We start from the raw sequence: 15,225 nt of genomic DNA, 5'->3' as shown, positions 1-15,225 counted from the left end.
GTGCACTTCACCTCCCCTCTCTGCTTCTCAGTTTGTTCTTAAAATGGGGGCTGCCAGGGACACCTGGGTGGCTCAGTCGGTTAAGCGTCTGCCTTTGGCTCAGGTCGTGATCCCAGAGTCCTGGGATGGAGTCCTCCAACTGTCTCCCTGCTCATGGGGGAGCCTGTTTCTCCCTCTCACTGTGCCTGCCTCTCCCCCAGCTTGTGCTCTGTATCCTTCTCTCTCTCTCTCTGACAAATAAATAAAATCTTTAAAGAAAAAAAAATGGGGGCTGCCATAGTCCTGCCTGTAAGGGCTGATACTGTGAGGATTAACTGAGTTAACATCTGTAAAGCACTTTTTGCATCGTGCTGGACTCCTGGTCGCTGTTCTTTAAAATGTGAGGTCCTAGGGCCCCCTGGGTGGTGCAGTCAGTTGAGCTTCCCACTCTTGGTTTTGGATCAGATCGTGATCTCAGGATTGTGAGATCCAGCCCCACGTGGGGCTCTCAGCTCAGCGAGGAGTAGGCTAAAGCTTCTCTCCCTCCCGCTGCCCCTCCCCGCGCTCTCTCTCTCTCTCTCAAATGAATAAATAAATCTTTAAAAAAGAAATGTGCGGTTCCAGGGCGAACAGGCTGGGATTATTGGGGCGCTAGCCTTCAGTGGGGAGAGCTCTCCCCAGGAGTGTCCTGGTAGGAGCGAGGGCTGCACAGCCCTGCCCACCTCCTGGCAGGGGAGCCGCATGCATGCAGGTGGCCACCAGGGGGCGGTGCCAGACTGTGGAGGGCGCCAGGGACGAGGCAGAGCCTAGAGGGAGTGAGCCTGTTTGCCAGCCTTCCTCTCCTTTTCTTCCTTCTCCAGTGTTTGGAATTTCACAGCGTGGAACGAGGTACCGGCCTTGAGACCTCTAACCAAGGCTCCTGCAACTGGGGTGGGTGAGCGGGAGTACTTGGCAAAAAGGGAGATTGGCGTCAATGTCGGCTATAGTTAAGACCCATGAACCCAAGGCGCCCCTGTTGTAATGATGCAGGGGGTGCCCAGCAGCTCTGAGAGCAAAGGGTGTTTTGTTTTGTTTTTTTCCTCAAGACTTCTTTTAAAAATTTTCAAACCAATAGAAATGTCTTTAAAATTGTGCGATGAACAAACATCCTTGCACCTTTCATCTGTGTTCATCAATTGTCAATAACACTTTACCACATTATTTATACACACCCATACATTTTATTTTTGGCTGAATTATGTAAGAGTTACTTGCAGAGACATTCTGACACTTTACCCCTAAATACTTAAGCCTGCATCTGCTAAGAACAAGGATATTCTCCCACACAGCCACAATGCTATTATCACTAAGAAACTACACATTGATATATTTCACTATTGATATACAGTTCCATATTTAAATTTCCCCAATTGGTCTAGTTATATCCTGTATAGCTGTAGTTTTGTTTGTGATCCAGGATCCTATCAGTGTTCATCTCATTTTTTCTTTCATGACATTTTTGAAGAATCCAGGCAAGTTGTAGAAAATTCCACAATCTGAACTTGTCTTATTTATTCTTCATGGTTAGATTCAGGTACGTCCCTTTCGGTAAAATCCTACATAGGCCTTGTTATCTATTTCCCATTACATCATTGTCAGGAAGCCTGTCTTGTAGACTTGTACCATATTGGTGACGCTAAGTTTGGCCACTGGGCTATTTGTGAATTTCCTATCCTTCCTTTTATCTCCCCACCAAAAAACTGAATTGGATCAAGACACTATTAGAAGCAACCAGCTAAATCCAGGATGTAAGACAAATATCACAGTTCCTCTAACAATCTATGTTATGGTATGTGTGGGGAGGAGAAAGAAAGATTGTTTTAGAATAAAAGATTTAAGAGACATATGGCCACAGACATTGAGTGGATCTTATGTGAATCCTGATATGAATGAACTAATTGTAAAAAGACATCTTTGAGATAATTGGGGAGATTTTAATGTGGATTAGGTATAGATAATATTTAAAATTACTGATAATTCTGTTGCATGTGATAATGGCATGGTTATAATTCTAAAACATTTTATTTTATTTTATTTTTTAATTTTTTTTTTTTACAGAGAGAGACAGTGAGAGAGGGAACACAAGCAGGCAGAGTAGGAGAGGGAGAAGCAGCCTCCCCGCTGAGCAGGGAGCCCGATGCGGGGCTCGATCCCAGGACCTTGGGATCACAACCTGAGCCGAAGGCAGACGCCTAACGACTGAGCCACCCAGGTGCCCCTGAAATTTTTTTTTTTTAAGATTTATTTGACAGAGAGAGACACAGTGAGAGGGAACACAAGCAGGGGGAGTGGGAGAGGGAGAAGCAGCCTCCCCGCTGAGCAGGGAGCCCGATGCGGGGCTCGATCCCAGGACCCTGGGATCACGACCTGAGCTGAAGGCAGACGCTTAACGACTGAGCCACCCAGGCGCCCCATCTTAACAATTTTTAAGCATATAGTTTAGTAGTATTAAATGCATACCCATTGTCGTGTAGCCATTACCACCATTCACCCCCCCACCCCCCCACCATCTATCCCCACCCTGTACCTATTAAGGAATAACTCCCTGTTCTCCCCGCTCCCCAGCTCCTGGCAACCACCATTATACTTTCTTTATAATTTTGACTACTCTAAATACCTCATGTAAGTGGAATTATTCAGTATTTGTCTTTTTGTGACTGGCTTATTTCACATAGCATAATGTTTTCAAGATTCATCCACATTGTAGCATATTGCAGAATCTCCTTCATTTTTAAGGCCAAATAATACTCCATGGGATGTACGTACCACATTTTGGTAATCCATTCATTGGTTGATGGACGCTTAGGTTGCTTCCATGTTTTAGCTATCGTAAATAATGCTGCTGTGGACATGGGTGTACAAATATCTCTTCAAGACCCTGCTTTCACTTCTTTTGGATATTTACCCAGAAGTAGAATTGCTGGGTCATATACTAATTCTATTTTTTAATTTTTTGAGGAAACTCTGTACTGTTTTTCACAGAGGCTGAACCATTTTACATTCCCACCAATAGTGCATAAGTGTTCCAAGTTCTCCATATCCTCATGAACAAATGTTGTTGTTGTTGTTTTTTAATATTTATTTATTTTAGAGAGAGAATCCTCAAGCAGACTCCGCACTGAGTGTGGAGCCCAATCCCAGGGTCCTAAGATCATGACCTGAGCGGAAATGAAGAGCCGGCTACTTAACTGATTGAGCCATCCAGGTGCCCTAACACTTGTTGTTTTCTAATAGTAATAGTAGCTATCCTAATCCATGTGAGGTGGTATCTCTTTGTAGTTTTGATTTGAATTTCCTTAATGGTTAGTGATGTTGAGCATCTTTTCATGTGCTTTTTGGCCATTCATGTATCTTCTTTGGAGAAATGTCTGTTCAAGTCCTCCACCCATTTTGAGGCTGTTTGGTTTTTTATTGTTGACTTTTAGGAGTTCTCTATATATTCTGGATATTCATCCCTTATCAGATTTATTTATTTATTTCCTGAAAAACAGTGCTAGAGATTGTCTAGGGATACATGCATAAAGAGTAAAACTAAGAAGCCATGTATAGGAATGATCAACACCATTCAGGAGAGATGTTTGGGGCAGAGGATTAGGATAGGGAAAAGCACATAGGAGGCTTCACTCATAGCTGTTGAGTTTTATTTCTTAGAGTAGGTCATGGTTAAATGGGCACTCCTTTTTTGTATTCTCCTGAGAGTATTTCACATACTTAGAACAATCATGTATAGCAGGCAGTTGGCTGGCTCATTCAGTAGAGCATGCAACTCTTGATCTCAGGGTGGTGAGTCTGAGCCCCACGTTAGGTGTAGAGATAACTTTAGAAAATAAATGAATAGGGGCGCCTGGGTGGCTCAGTCGTTGGGCGTCTGTCTGCCTTCGGCTCAGGTCATGATCCCAGGGTCCTGGGATCGAGCCTCACATCGGGCTCCCTGCTTCGTGAGAGGCCTGCTTCTCCCTCTCTCACTCCCCCTGCTTGTGTTCCCTCTCTCGCTGTGTCTCGCTCTGTCAAATAAATAAATAAAATCTTTTTAAAAAAAGGCTTTAGGGCGCCTGGGTGGCTCAGTCGTTAAGCGTCTGCCTTCGGCTCAGGTCATGATCCCAGGGTCCTGGGATCGAGCCCCGCATCGGGCTCCCTGCTCGGCAGGAAGCCTGCTTCTCGCTCTCCCACTCCCACTGCTTGTGTTCCTGCTCTTGCTATCTCTCTCTCTGTCAAATAAATAAATAAAATCTTTAAAAATAAAAAAATAAAAATAAAAAAAGGCTTTAATTTATTAAGTAACTACTAGGTTCAAAAAGCTTAACATACATAATTGACTTTAATCGTCACCTCATTTCTCTCATCATCTGCCACCACTCTGCCCTTTGTACACTTCAGTCATACTGGCCTCCCTACTGCCTTTTTTTTTTTTTTTTAAAGATTTTATTTATATATTTGAGCCTGACCCCGGGACCCTGGGATCACGACCCGAGCCGAAGGCAGACGCACAGTGACTGAGCCACCCAGGCACCCCTCCATACTGCCTTTTTAAAGAAAAGGGCATGGCATTGTCCTGCCACAAGACCTTTGCACTTGCTGTTCCCTCCACCTGGAATACTCTTCCCCATGAAGAGCATGGTTTCCTCCCTCTCCTCCTTCAGTTCTTTTCTCAAAGAGCACCTTTCCAGCAAAGCCTTCCTTGACTAATTTATCCCCCTTATTCTGCTCTATTTTTCCTCATAGCAATTGTCACCTTCTGACAGATCCTGTAATTTACTGGCTTACTATGTTTTACTGTCTGTCTCCCCTCAATAGTATGTAAACTCCATAGGAACAGGGATTTTTCTCTGCTGTATATGGTGTTATATTCCCAGCACCTCAAACAACTTGGTACATAGTATAGCACTTAATACATATACGCTGAAGCAGCGAATGAATGGATTTGTTATCTATTACTGCATTACAAATTACCCCCCAGATTTAGCAGCTTCAACCACAAACATTCACTCACATGGTTTCTGAGGGTCATGCATCTAGGAGCTGCTTAGCTGGGTGGTTCAAGCTCAAGTTTCCCCATGAGACTGCAGTCAAGCTATTGGCCAGAGCTGTAGCCGTCACAAGGCCTGGCTAGGGCTGTCGAACCCAATTCCAAGCTCACAAACATGGTTGTTGGCAGACCTCGTTCCTCACCAGCTGTTGGCCGGGAGTTTCGGTTCCTAGCCACATGGGCCTCTCCACAGGGCTGCCTCATGTCATGGCAACTGGCTTCCCCCAAAGTGATGAGAGCATGAAAAGAAAGAAAGGGGGAAGGGAGAGAGAGTGGAAGTGAAGCAGGGAAGAGAAAGAAAGAAAAAGAGAAAAGAGTGAGGGAGGGGACAAAAGCACTTGAGACAAAAGACAGTCTTTTATTACCTAATCACAAAAGTGACATTCCATCTGTGGCAGACAAAATAATGGTCCCCAAAGATGTCCAAGCCCTAATCTCTAGAACCTGTGAATATGTTACTGACATGGCGAAGAGATTTAGCAGATTAAGTTAAGGATTTCATTAAAGTGGGGGAGATTATCCTGCATTGGCCCCATGGGCCCAATGTAATGACAGGGTTCTTATCAGGGAAGGAGGCAGGCAGAACAGTTGGTGACAAAAAGGGAGACTTGGCATGGGAGCAGTGGAGTGATGCACTGTGAAGATGAGAAAGGGGCTGTGAGCTGAAGAACTGAGGCATCCTCTACAGGCTAGAAGAGACAAGGAAACGGATTCCCCCTGGAAACTTCCAGAAGGAACACAGCCCTGCTGACAGCTTGACTTTAGCCCAGTAAAACCCATGTCGATGTCTGGCCTCCAGAATTGCAAGGTTGTAGCTTTGTGCTGTTTTAAGCCACGGAGTTTGTGGTGATTTTTTCCAGCAGGAAGAGGAAATGATTACACCATCACTCTGGCCATCTTGTACTGGTTAGAAGTGAATCAGCCCAGGGCGCCTGGGTGGCTCAGTTGGTTGGGCGACTGCCTTCGGCTCAGGTCATGATCCTGGAGTCCCGGGGTCGAGTCCCGCATCAGGCTCCCTGCTCAGCGGGGAGTCTGCTTCTCCCTCTGACCCTCCTCCCTCTCATGCTCTCTGTCTCTCATTGTCTCTCTCGCAAATAAATAAAATCTTAAAAAAAAAAAAGTGAATCAGCCCACATTCACAGGGTATGAACGCCAGGATGCACGGTTGTTGGGGGGCACTTTAGAGGCTGCCTACTACAATGAATGAGTTATTATTAACCCTACTTTATAGATAGATAAACCGAGGCTCAGAGGAGTGAAGTAACTTGCCTGAGGTCATATAATTAATGATAGTGAAGCGGGTTTCATCTGATCCTCAAAATAAATTCCAGACTCTTGACAAATAGCTAGGAGTGACTATCTGATCTGGGCCCTGCCTGCCTCCATCTGCACAAACACAGCCCATTGATTCCCACCAGAGGGCTTTTACACCTGTTGTTTCTTCTCCAGAATTGCTCTTCAGTGAGCCGGCTCTTTCTCACCTTCAGGTCTCAGTTCAAATACAAGTTTTCCCAGATAACAAAATAACTTTCCTTCACCCCTTTTTACTTTATCTTTACTTTGTTGGTTTGTTTGTTTACTGTCTGATGTCTGTTCCCATTACTCCGAGCTCTCATGAGGACAGGGGTTTTGCCCGCTTTATCATTGCTGTATCCCCAGCACTGGCACATAGTAGGTCCTCAGTAAGTCTTTGCTGCGTGGATGAATGAGTGACTTCACAGGGAGGTAAAACAATCTATTCAACTCACTTCTCTAGGCATCTTGAAATAACGGTTCTTAGGGGCACCTGGGTGGCTCATCGGTTAAGTGTCTGCCTTCAGCTCAGGTCATGATTTCTGGGTTCTGGGATCGAGCCCCATATTGGGCTTCCTGCTCTCAGTAGGGAGTCTGCTTCTCTCTCTCTCTCTCTCTCCCCCCCCCGCCCCACCCCACTGCTCCTTCTCTCTCTCTCTCTCAAATAAATAAATAAAATCTTAAAAAAAAAAAAAAGAACGGTTCTTAGTTGGCCAGCTTATGAAGATTAAAAGAAAGAAATAAAAGAAGTCACAAGGCCTAGAGCCACAGGATATATATTTTTTTTTAAATGAGAGTTTCAGTCCAATCACCACCAGGCTGGACTTGGGGGTGTTCACGGGGCTCTGGGCTGTGAGAGTCCTTTGTCCCCAGAGCAGGCAGAACCCTGGCAGGAGGGGTGAGCAATCCCCCAGCACCACTATTTGGGTAATAGCTAAGCCTTTTCTTCCCAGGCTGGTTCTGCTGGTCCCCACACCCCTTCCCGCAGGCAAAAATCTTCCCTACTTAACCAGGAACTGGAGCTCTCTGAAGACTCTGCAGGTCAACCCTGAATTGAATGAGGGTTGTCGGAGAGAGACAGACTCGGTTAGCGAGGCTGGGTTCTTGTGGTCTTGGACAAAGAACCTGTTTTCTCAATCTCTCTCCCTCTTTTGGGGGGAAGGGGGAGCTTGAGTAAAGAGAGTTGAATTATAACAGTTCAGTCTCATAGTTGGTTTGTGTAAGACTCCCCTCCTCCCCAACTCTGTTTAATAAATATACTTTTTAAAGATTTTATTTATTTATTTGAGAGAGAGAGAGAGAACAAGTGAAGGGGAGGGGCAGAGGAAGAGGGAGAAGCAGGCTCCCCATGCAGGGCTCGAACCCAGGACTCCGGGATCATGACCTGAGCCGAAGTCAGACGCTTAACCAACTGAGCCACCACCCAGGGCGCCCCTGAATTTCATAGAATTTTTATTTGTTACAAAATATTCTTCTGATTTTTTTCCCCCACCATTTAAAAATGTAATAATCACTCTTGGCCCATAGGCCTTTGTGCACTGACCCCTGGTCTGGTTCATTGTTTTGAACTACTGCATAATTATTCCATAGTTCAAAATATTCCATACTTCACATATCTGTTCCCATCGAGGGGTATTTGTTTATCTCCTATTCCCAGCTACCACAAGCAACAGCAGCAGAGAACATCCTTGGTTATGTGGGAAGATCCCCAGGATATTTGCCTCAAATTGCTGCGTTTCAGGGTATTGGTCTACACTCCACAGTAGTTCATGGGAGTCCCATTTCCTCCAACTTTCTAATGTTGTCGTGGTGTTTTCCAACTTTCTAATGTTTGCCTATCTAAATTGGTATCTCCTCCTTCTTTTAGCTTGGATTTCCCCAATAGCTAATGAATGTGAACATCTCTTCGTATACTAGCATCCATTTAAGTTACCTCTCTATCTACCCGTGTTCCTCACCCATTTTTCCATTAGATGTTTCTGACTTTTTCTGATTGGGAAGACTTCCCCATCTTAGGCCAGTTTCCTCCTAGGCACCACAGTTACCTACAGGGCTTTTCTGAAATGCTGTTTCTGAAATAGGCTCTTTATCCCTGTTTCTGAAATCTCAGTGTCTCAAATAATGAGAATTGGGCCTTGGGTTGGGTTTTTAGGTCTATCATCTCATTTTAGCAATCTAATACTCAGGGACTATTACTGAGACTCCTGGTTCTGGGAGGTTAATTACCAACCCAGGACCACCCACAGGGATTATGGGGTTGAGCAGATGCTGAAGCTGAGCACCATTAGGAAGAGCTTGGACTGCATATCAGAATAAGACAGAAAACAGCACTTCTGGGCCAAATTGGAAATGTTTCTAAATGATAGGAGGCAAGACGCTGGAGAGAACAGGGCCTTCTTTTTCCAGCTGGTGCAAGTGAAACAAGTTCTCAACCTTTCTAAATGGCAGTTTGACCATTATGTGCCAAAAGCCGTCAACACCTGCACACCCTTTGACTCAGCATATTTCCTAGGAATTTGTCCTGAAGCAGGAATTGATGAAAGGCAAGGAGAAATGTGTTTGGTGGTTGGGGGTTAAAAAAAAATCACTCCTGGGGCGCCTGGGTGGCTCAGTCGTTAGGCGTCTGCCTTCAGCTCAGGTCATGATCCCAGGGTCCTGGGATCGAGCCCCACATCGGGCTCCCTGCTCAGCGGGGAGTCTGCTTCTCTCTCTCCCTCACTCCCCCTGCTTGTGTTCCTGCTCTCGCTCTCTCTCTGTCAAATAAATAAATAAAATCTTTAAAAAAAAAATCACTCCTAAATATCCCACTTGAGGAGATGGAATACTGTATATGCTATCTTAAGAAAGATATTCTATAGGATTTCTAATGCTACGGAAAAAATTTAATAATTCACTTAAAATGGGGAAGAGATCCATAGTGGATCCAGAATGATATCCTTTTTGTAAAGAAAATACATATGTGAGGGGCACCTGGGTGGCTCAGTCGTTAAGCGTCTGCCTTCGGCTCAGGTCATGATCCCAGGCTCCTGGGATGGAGCCCCACATTGGGTTCCTTGCTCAGTGGAAAGCCTGCTTCTCCCTCTCCCACTCCCCCTGCTTGTGTTCCGTCTCTTGCTGTGTCTCTCTCTGTCAAATAAAATCTTAAAAAAAAAAAAGAAAATATATATGTGAGTAGAGAACTCTAGGAAAATGCATTAATGTATTGCTATGGGCCATGTACTGTTTTTAGTGCTTTACAACTTCACTTAATTCTAACACAACAATTTAAGTACGTGCTGTTGTTATTCCCATTTTACAGGTGAAGAAACTGAGGCCAAGAGATGAACGGCCCAGGATCACACAGATGGTAAGTGATGAACCCAGGATTTGAACCCTGGTGGCTAGCTCCAGAGCCACCACAAAATATTCCCCAAGGTCACCTGCATATTTACTCCTGGGGAGTGAGACCAAGGTGATCCTTACTTACTTTTATTTCCTGATTTTTCTACAATTAATTTTTTTAAGAAGATTCTCCACCCTAGCCCCCTTGTAGTGGTTGAGGCCTTTGGAAAATAGAGTCAGGAGATGTTGGGGTTGGGAGCATTGTGGGGAAAAGAATCAGGAACAGGATGGAGCTGTTGCTTACCTCAGATCCTACCCCAACCCCAAATCCTCTTTCTTTTCACTCATGTCAAGGAAATCGAAGGTCAGATATCAACTATACAGCGTTGGACCCATTCCTTACCCCTCCTGGGCCCTTTTCCAGATATGTCATACGGACTGAATTTCTGGAGAAGCCCCCCCTTTTCCCTCCCTCCCCAGGACGCAGGGTGAGGCAGAAGGAGGAAAGCCTTGCTCAGTAGTGCTGGGAAGGAAAGGAGGGAGAGGGGGCGAGGCAGAGGAGTGAGAACAGGGAGTGACAGGTCTAGGGAGGGGTCTGCTCCTGTCATCTCCGCTCCCCTGGGGCTTGGAGGAGTGACTGCCTCGTCTCTGAATGCAACTAGGAAGATCAGGGCTGCAGTCAGCGCTAGAGAGGGCGTCTAAAGACCTGGGTTCTGCTCACACCTCACCATTGGCCACCTATGTCCTAGAACAAGTCAGTCCCTTCTTGAGCCTTGGCTTTGTCCAAGGTTGAAGGGATTCACGCCTGGCTGTTTGTGACAGCATGAGGAAAGGTGCTTTGTGAAAGGCTAAACGAGCATGGACCGCCTCCGGGGTCAGCAAACGACAGTGCACCTCTCGTCATGCCTTTTTCACGGCTTTGTTGAGACCTAATTGACTTACCACGCAGTTTACCCATTAAAATGCGCGCTGCGGGCGATTTTAGCATATTCACAGAGCTGTGCTACCAACACCACAATGCTTTAGAACATTTTATCACCCCAAAGGAAACCCAGTGCACTTCAGCCGCCACCCCCAGGCCCCTCACCACACCCCCGCAGCCCCAGGCAGCAACCCCCATGCTCTCTGTCCCCATAGACACTTCCTCCCCATGTTAGCCTACAGTATGCCCTTTGTCCTTCACTCAGCGCGTTTTTAAGCCTCATCCACGTTGTAGCACGTGTAAAACTCACTCCTTTTCACAGCTGAACAGTATTCCATGGTATGGCTATACCATATTTTGTTTCTCTGTTCATTACTTGATGGACAGGTGTGTTTTCCTTCTACTTTTTGGCTGTTGCACATAGTGCGGCTCTAAACTTTGATGGACACATTTTTTTTTTTTTAAAGATTTTATTTATTTATTCATGAGAGACAGAGACAGAGCGAGAAGCAGGCTCCCCGCAGAGCAGGGAGCCCGATGCGGGGCTCGATCCCAGGACCCTGGGATCATGACCTGAGCCGAAGGCAGACGCTTAACCGACTGAGCCACCCAGGCGTCCCGATGGACACATATTGTATGGACGTATGTTTTCATTTCTTCTGGAGAGAGGAGTGGAATTGCTGGATCAAATAGTAATTACTTGAGGCAGCACCTGTTTTATACAGTCCAGGAACTACGAATGTGGTTTTTTTAAATGTTTTTAAATGGTTGGGGAAAATCAAAAGGATTATAATACTTTGCAACATGTGAAAATTATATAGACATCAAATTTCAGTGGGCCACGAATGAAGTTTCGCTGAACAGCCGCATCATTCCTTCACCTGTTGTCTGTGGTGCTTTTGAGCTACAATGGTAGAAATGAGTAATGTGACAGGCCTGCAAAGCCTAAAATATTTACAATCTGGTCTTTCATAGAAAATGTTTGCCAACCTCTGAACTACGGGTTGGTGCTGTTATTATTAATTATTTACTGTTTGGTGGAGGCAGCCCGGGTATGTACTGCCTTGATGGGAACAGGACTCAGGTCGCCAGCCCCTCTCTGCCAGGTCCTGGCCAAGGAGCATAAAGGATTGAGAGCTCCCAGCCCCATTTTCTGGACTGAGAAACTGAGTCCTGCGGGAGGGCGCAGGCTCATGCAAGATGAGGAGGAAGTGAGGGCATCTGGTTCTTCTTCTCCTGGGCAGCCTCCTCCCCTCCGGCTAAGAAGACCAGCTGTGAATAATTCATGCTTGGCGTTTGCAGAGCACTCCATCTTTTCAGAGCACTTTGATCATCATTAATTAGTCAGAACCTGGCTCCAGCTGTCGCCTATTAAAACTCGAACAGAAGTGGCTTTGATGGCTCCATCCCGAAACCTGGAAGCTTCCATCTCCATTCCAAGGCTTTGTACCACAGAGTCCTCTCTGCCCATCACCTCTTAAAGCCCTAGAACCCACTGACTTGGCCCCAGAATCAGGTTTCTTGGAGGAAAAGGGCAGTACCAGGGTTGAGAGGCCTCCCACAGGACCCTCATAGGTGGTGTCTTCTGAGAAGTCACGTCCCCTCTCTGCCCGTCAGGAAGATACAAATAAGGATGCCTGTCTCTGGGGTTGTTGTGGGGATTAACCAAGTTTGTACTTACAAAAGTGTTCTGAGAGGAACCCTCATACACTGCTGGCAGAAAGATAAAATGGCACAACCACTTTGGAAAAAAACCTGAGTGGTCCTCAAATGATTAAATGTAGAATCACCGTATGACCCAGCAATTCCACTCCACTCCACTATGTGTTCGAGAGAAATGAAAAACCTGTACATAAACATTCATAGCAGCATTATTCAGAATAGCCGAAGAGTAGAAATGGCCCAAATGTCCATCAACTGAAGACAAATAAAATGCGATATATCCGTCCAATGGAGTATTACTCAGCCATAAAAAGTAATGAAGTTTGGCAACAGATATGTGCCTCAACGGAGACAAACCTGAAAAACATGATGTTAGGTGGAAGAAGCCACACACAAAAAGGCCACATATGGTATGACTGCATTTATATGAAATGTCCAGAGTAGGCAAATCCATGGAGACAGAAAAGAGATTAGTGGTTGCCAGGGACTGGGGAGGGAATGAGGGTAACTGTAAATGGACGTGAGGTTTCTGTTTGGGGTGATGGAAATGTTCTAAAATGGATCATGGTAATGGTCACACAACTCAGTGAATATATTAAGAACCAGCGAATTGCATGCTTCATATGGACAAGTTTTATATGTAAATGATACCTTAATAAAGCTGTTTTTTAAAAGGGCTCTGAAAACTGTAAAGCGATGAGCACAGGGGTACTCACCTGCATCGAAGATGATCTAGCCTAATGGACGAGCTGAGTGCCCTGACCAGTCCGTTTAGGGTAGTTCTTAAGACTGGAAATCAGAGACGCCTGGGTATCTTGCTATCTATGACCTCAGGCAAATCATTTAACTCTCTGATCCTCAGGTTGCCTATCAGTAAAACTGGGACAATAATCTCTGTCTCGGGGCACCTGGGTGGCTCAGTCAGTTAAGCGTCTGACTCTTGATTTCAGCTCAGGTCATGATCTCAGGGTCCTGAGTTCAAGCCTCACGTTGGGCTCCAATCCTGAGCGTGGAGCCTACTTTAAAAAAAAAAGAAGAAGAATCTCTGTCTCTTGGGACTGTTGTAACAATATTGTAGGAACATTTGAGCTTGGTACACAACACCTAGTGGGTGCTTGGTAAATGATGATTTCCATGTGGAGTTACCTGATCCTCCCAGCTGCTCCCAGGGGCTCCAGGGAGCAAGTCCACGCCGCTCCAGTCCCCTCAGAACCTACTGTTTCCCAAAATTGCCTGATCGTAGAAATTATCTGGAGCATCTGTTAAAAATACAGATTCCAGAACCCCACTTCAGCCCCATTGATCAGAATCTATATACATATATATTTTTTAAAGATTTTATTTATTTATTTGACAGAGAGACAGCGAGAGCAGGAACACAAGCAGGGGGAGTGGGAGAGGGAGAAGCAGGCTTCCCGGCGAGCAGGGAGCCTGATGTGGGGCTTGATCCCAGGACTGGGATCATGACCTGAGCCGAAGGCAGACGCTCAAAGACTGAGTCACCCAGGCACCCCAGAATCTATATTTTTTAAAAATTGTCCAGGTGAGTCCTGTAATCAGGCAGATTTGGGAAACCAGGCTGGTCCAACTTGACATTGTTTTCCTTCTTATTTATACCCTTCTCTGCAAACTTTTGAACTTCTGTGGTTTGCTATTTCACTCTGACTTGCCACTCTGTCCCTATTTAAGAGCTCATGCTCTTGACTTCAGTAACACTTGAAAGTTTATAATTTCCTCATACTTTAATCCAGGGCTAGGATTGGTAACATTAATAACACCCGCCAGAGTGAACCTACACATGATTGGCCCTCGGCAAGGCTTTCCAAGGTACCTTTATATCCTCACAGCAGCCTTGTGAGTGGGTTTAAGTAAGTTAAATAACTTACCCGAGGGTTTTAGGAGAGTGAGTGGCAGAGTGAGAGTTGAAACTCAGTTCTGCATGACCCCAAAGCCATCCTAATTAACCTTACACTATACAGTATGCTGTGGTTATCCCAGTTCTTCATATGAGGAAATAGGAGCTCAGAGACATCAAAGGACTCTTCAAAGATCACGCTGCAGCTCCTTCACTAACAAGCCAAGGCTGAGGTCCAGACTTCTCTGCCCTCCAGTCTGGGCCTTTCTCACTCCATCCCCTTGTGACATGAATCCCACTCAGTGACTTTACCAACAAATACCATATAGAAAGAAAAAAAAAACGGAATGCCTTTTAGGGCCAACTGAATATGCTTTTTTTTTTCACTTCTAGGCAATATTCCCAGTGACTCATAATAGTGGTTAATACTTACTGAGCATTTTCTTTGTGCCAAGCATTGTTTTAATCACTATATTTCTATTAACACACTTAGATCCTTGCAACAAAAGATGACATGGGTGCCATTATCATGATTATCATCACCCCCATTTTATATATGGGGAGACTGAGGCACCAAGCCACGAAGCAGTTTGCCTGAAGTTAGAGAGCAAGTGTTGGATTCAGGATTCATATCCAGGCAGGGTAGCTATGAGTCCCGTGGGGCATCTTACTTGGGAGGATGTTTATGCAGTATGATTTATAACATGGAAAAATGGAAAATAAGCTACATGCCCACCTACCGGGCGCTGACCAGATAAGTTATGGTGTGCTTTTTGAAGGAAATACTCTGAAATCATTAAATATGATGCTGGGGCAGAACTTTCAGTGATATAGAAAAAGTATTCACAACTTTTTTAAGTGAAAAGGCCAGATTCAAAAATAGTATTACTCACTGTACAAGTCCATTTATATAAAGCACAAAATTAGGCAAAACTAATCTCTGTTTTAAAAGTCAAGTTAGGGCGCCTGGGTGGCTCAGTTGGTTAAGCGACTGCCTTCGGCTCAGGTCATGATCCTGGAGTCCCTGGATCGAGTCCCGCATCGGGCTCCCTGCTCGGCGGGGAGTCTGCTTCTCCCTCTGACCCTCCCCCCTCTCATGTGCTTGCTCTCTCTCATTCTCTCTCTCTC

At 45.3% G+C, this 15,225-nt stretch overlaps 1 protein-coding gene across 1 annotated transcript in view; it reads left to right on the top strand.

The window, feature by feature from the left end:
* ZFP90 (ZFP90 zinc finger protein) overlaps nt 1–9,769 on the top strand; it is a 47,148-nt gene extending 37,379 nt beyond the window's left edge. The window contains exon 4 of the mRNA XM_081807423.1: nt 9,636–9,769. Within this exon, the coding sequence (XP_081663549.1) occupies nt 9,636–9,661 (26 nt within the window). The 3' untranslated portion in view covers nt 9,662–9,769. The remainder of the gene's footprint in view (nt 1–9,635) is intronic.
* Nucleotides 9,770–15,225: the final 5,456 nt, after the last annotated feature.

The sequence above is a fragment of the Leptonychotes weddellii genome, chromosome 16 (assembly GCF_054177405.1).
Source record: "Leptonychotes weddellii isolate Sample4059 chromosome 16, ASM5417740v2, whole genome shotgun sequence".
Classification (NCBI taxonomy): domain Eukaryota; kingdom Metazoa; phylum Chordata; class Mammalia; order Carnivora; family Phocidae; genus Leptonychotes; species Leptonychotes weddellii.
Note: the sequence above shows the minus strand (reverse complement) of the source record. Positions and strands in the feature narration are given on the sequence as shown.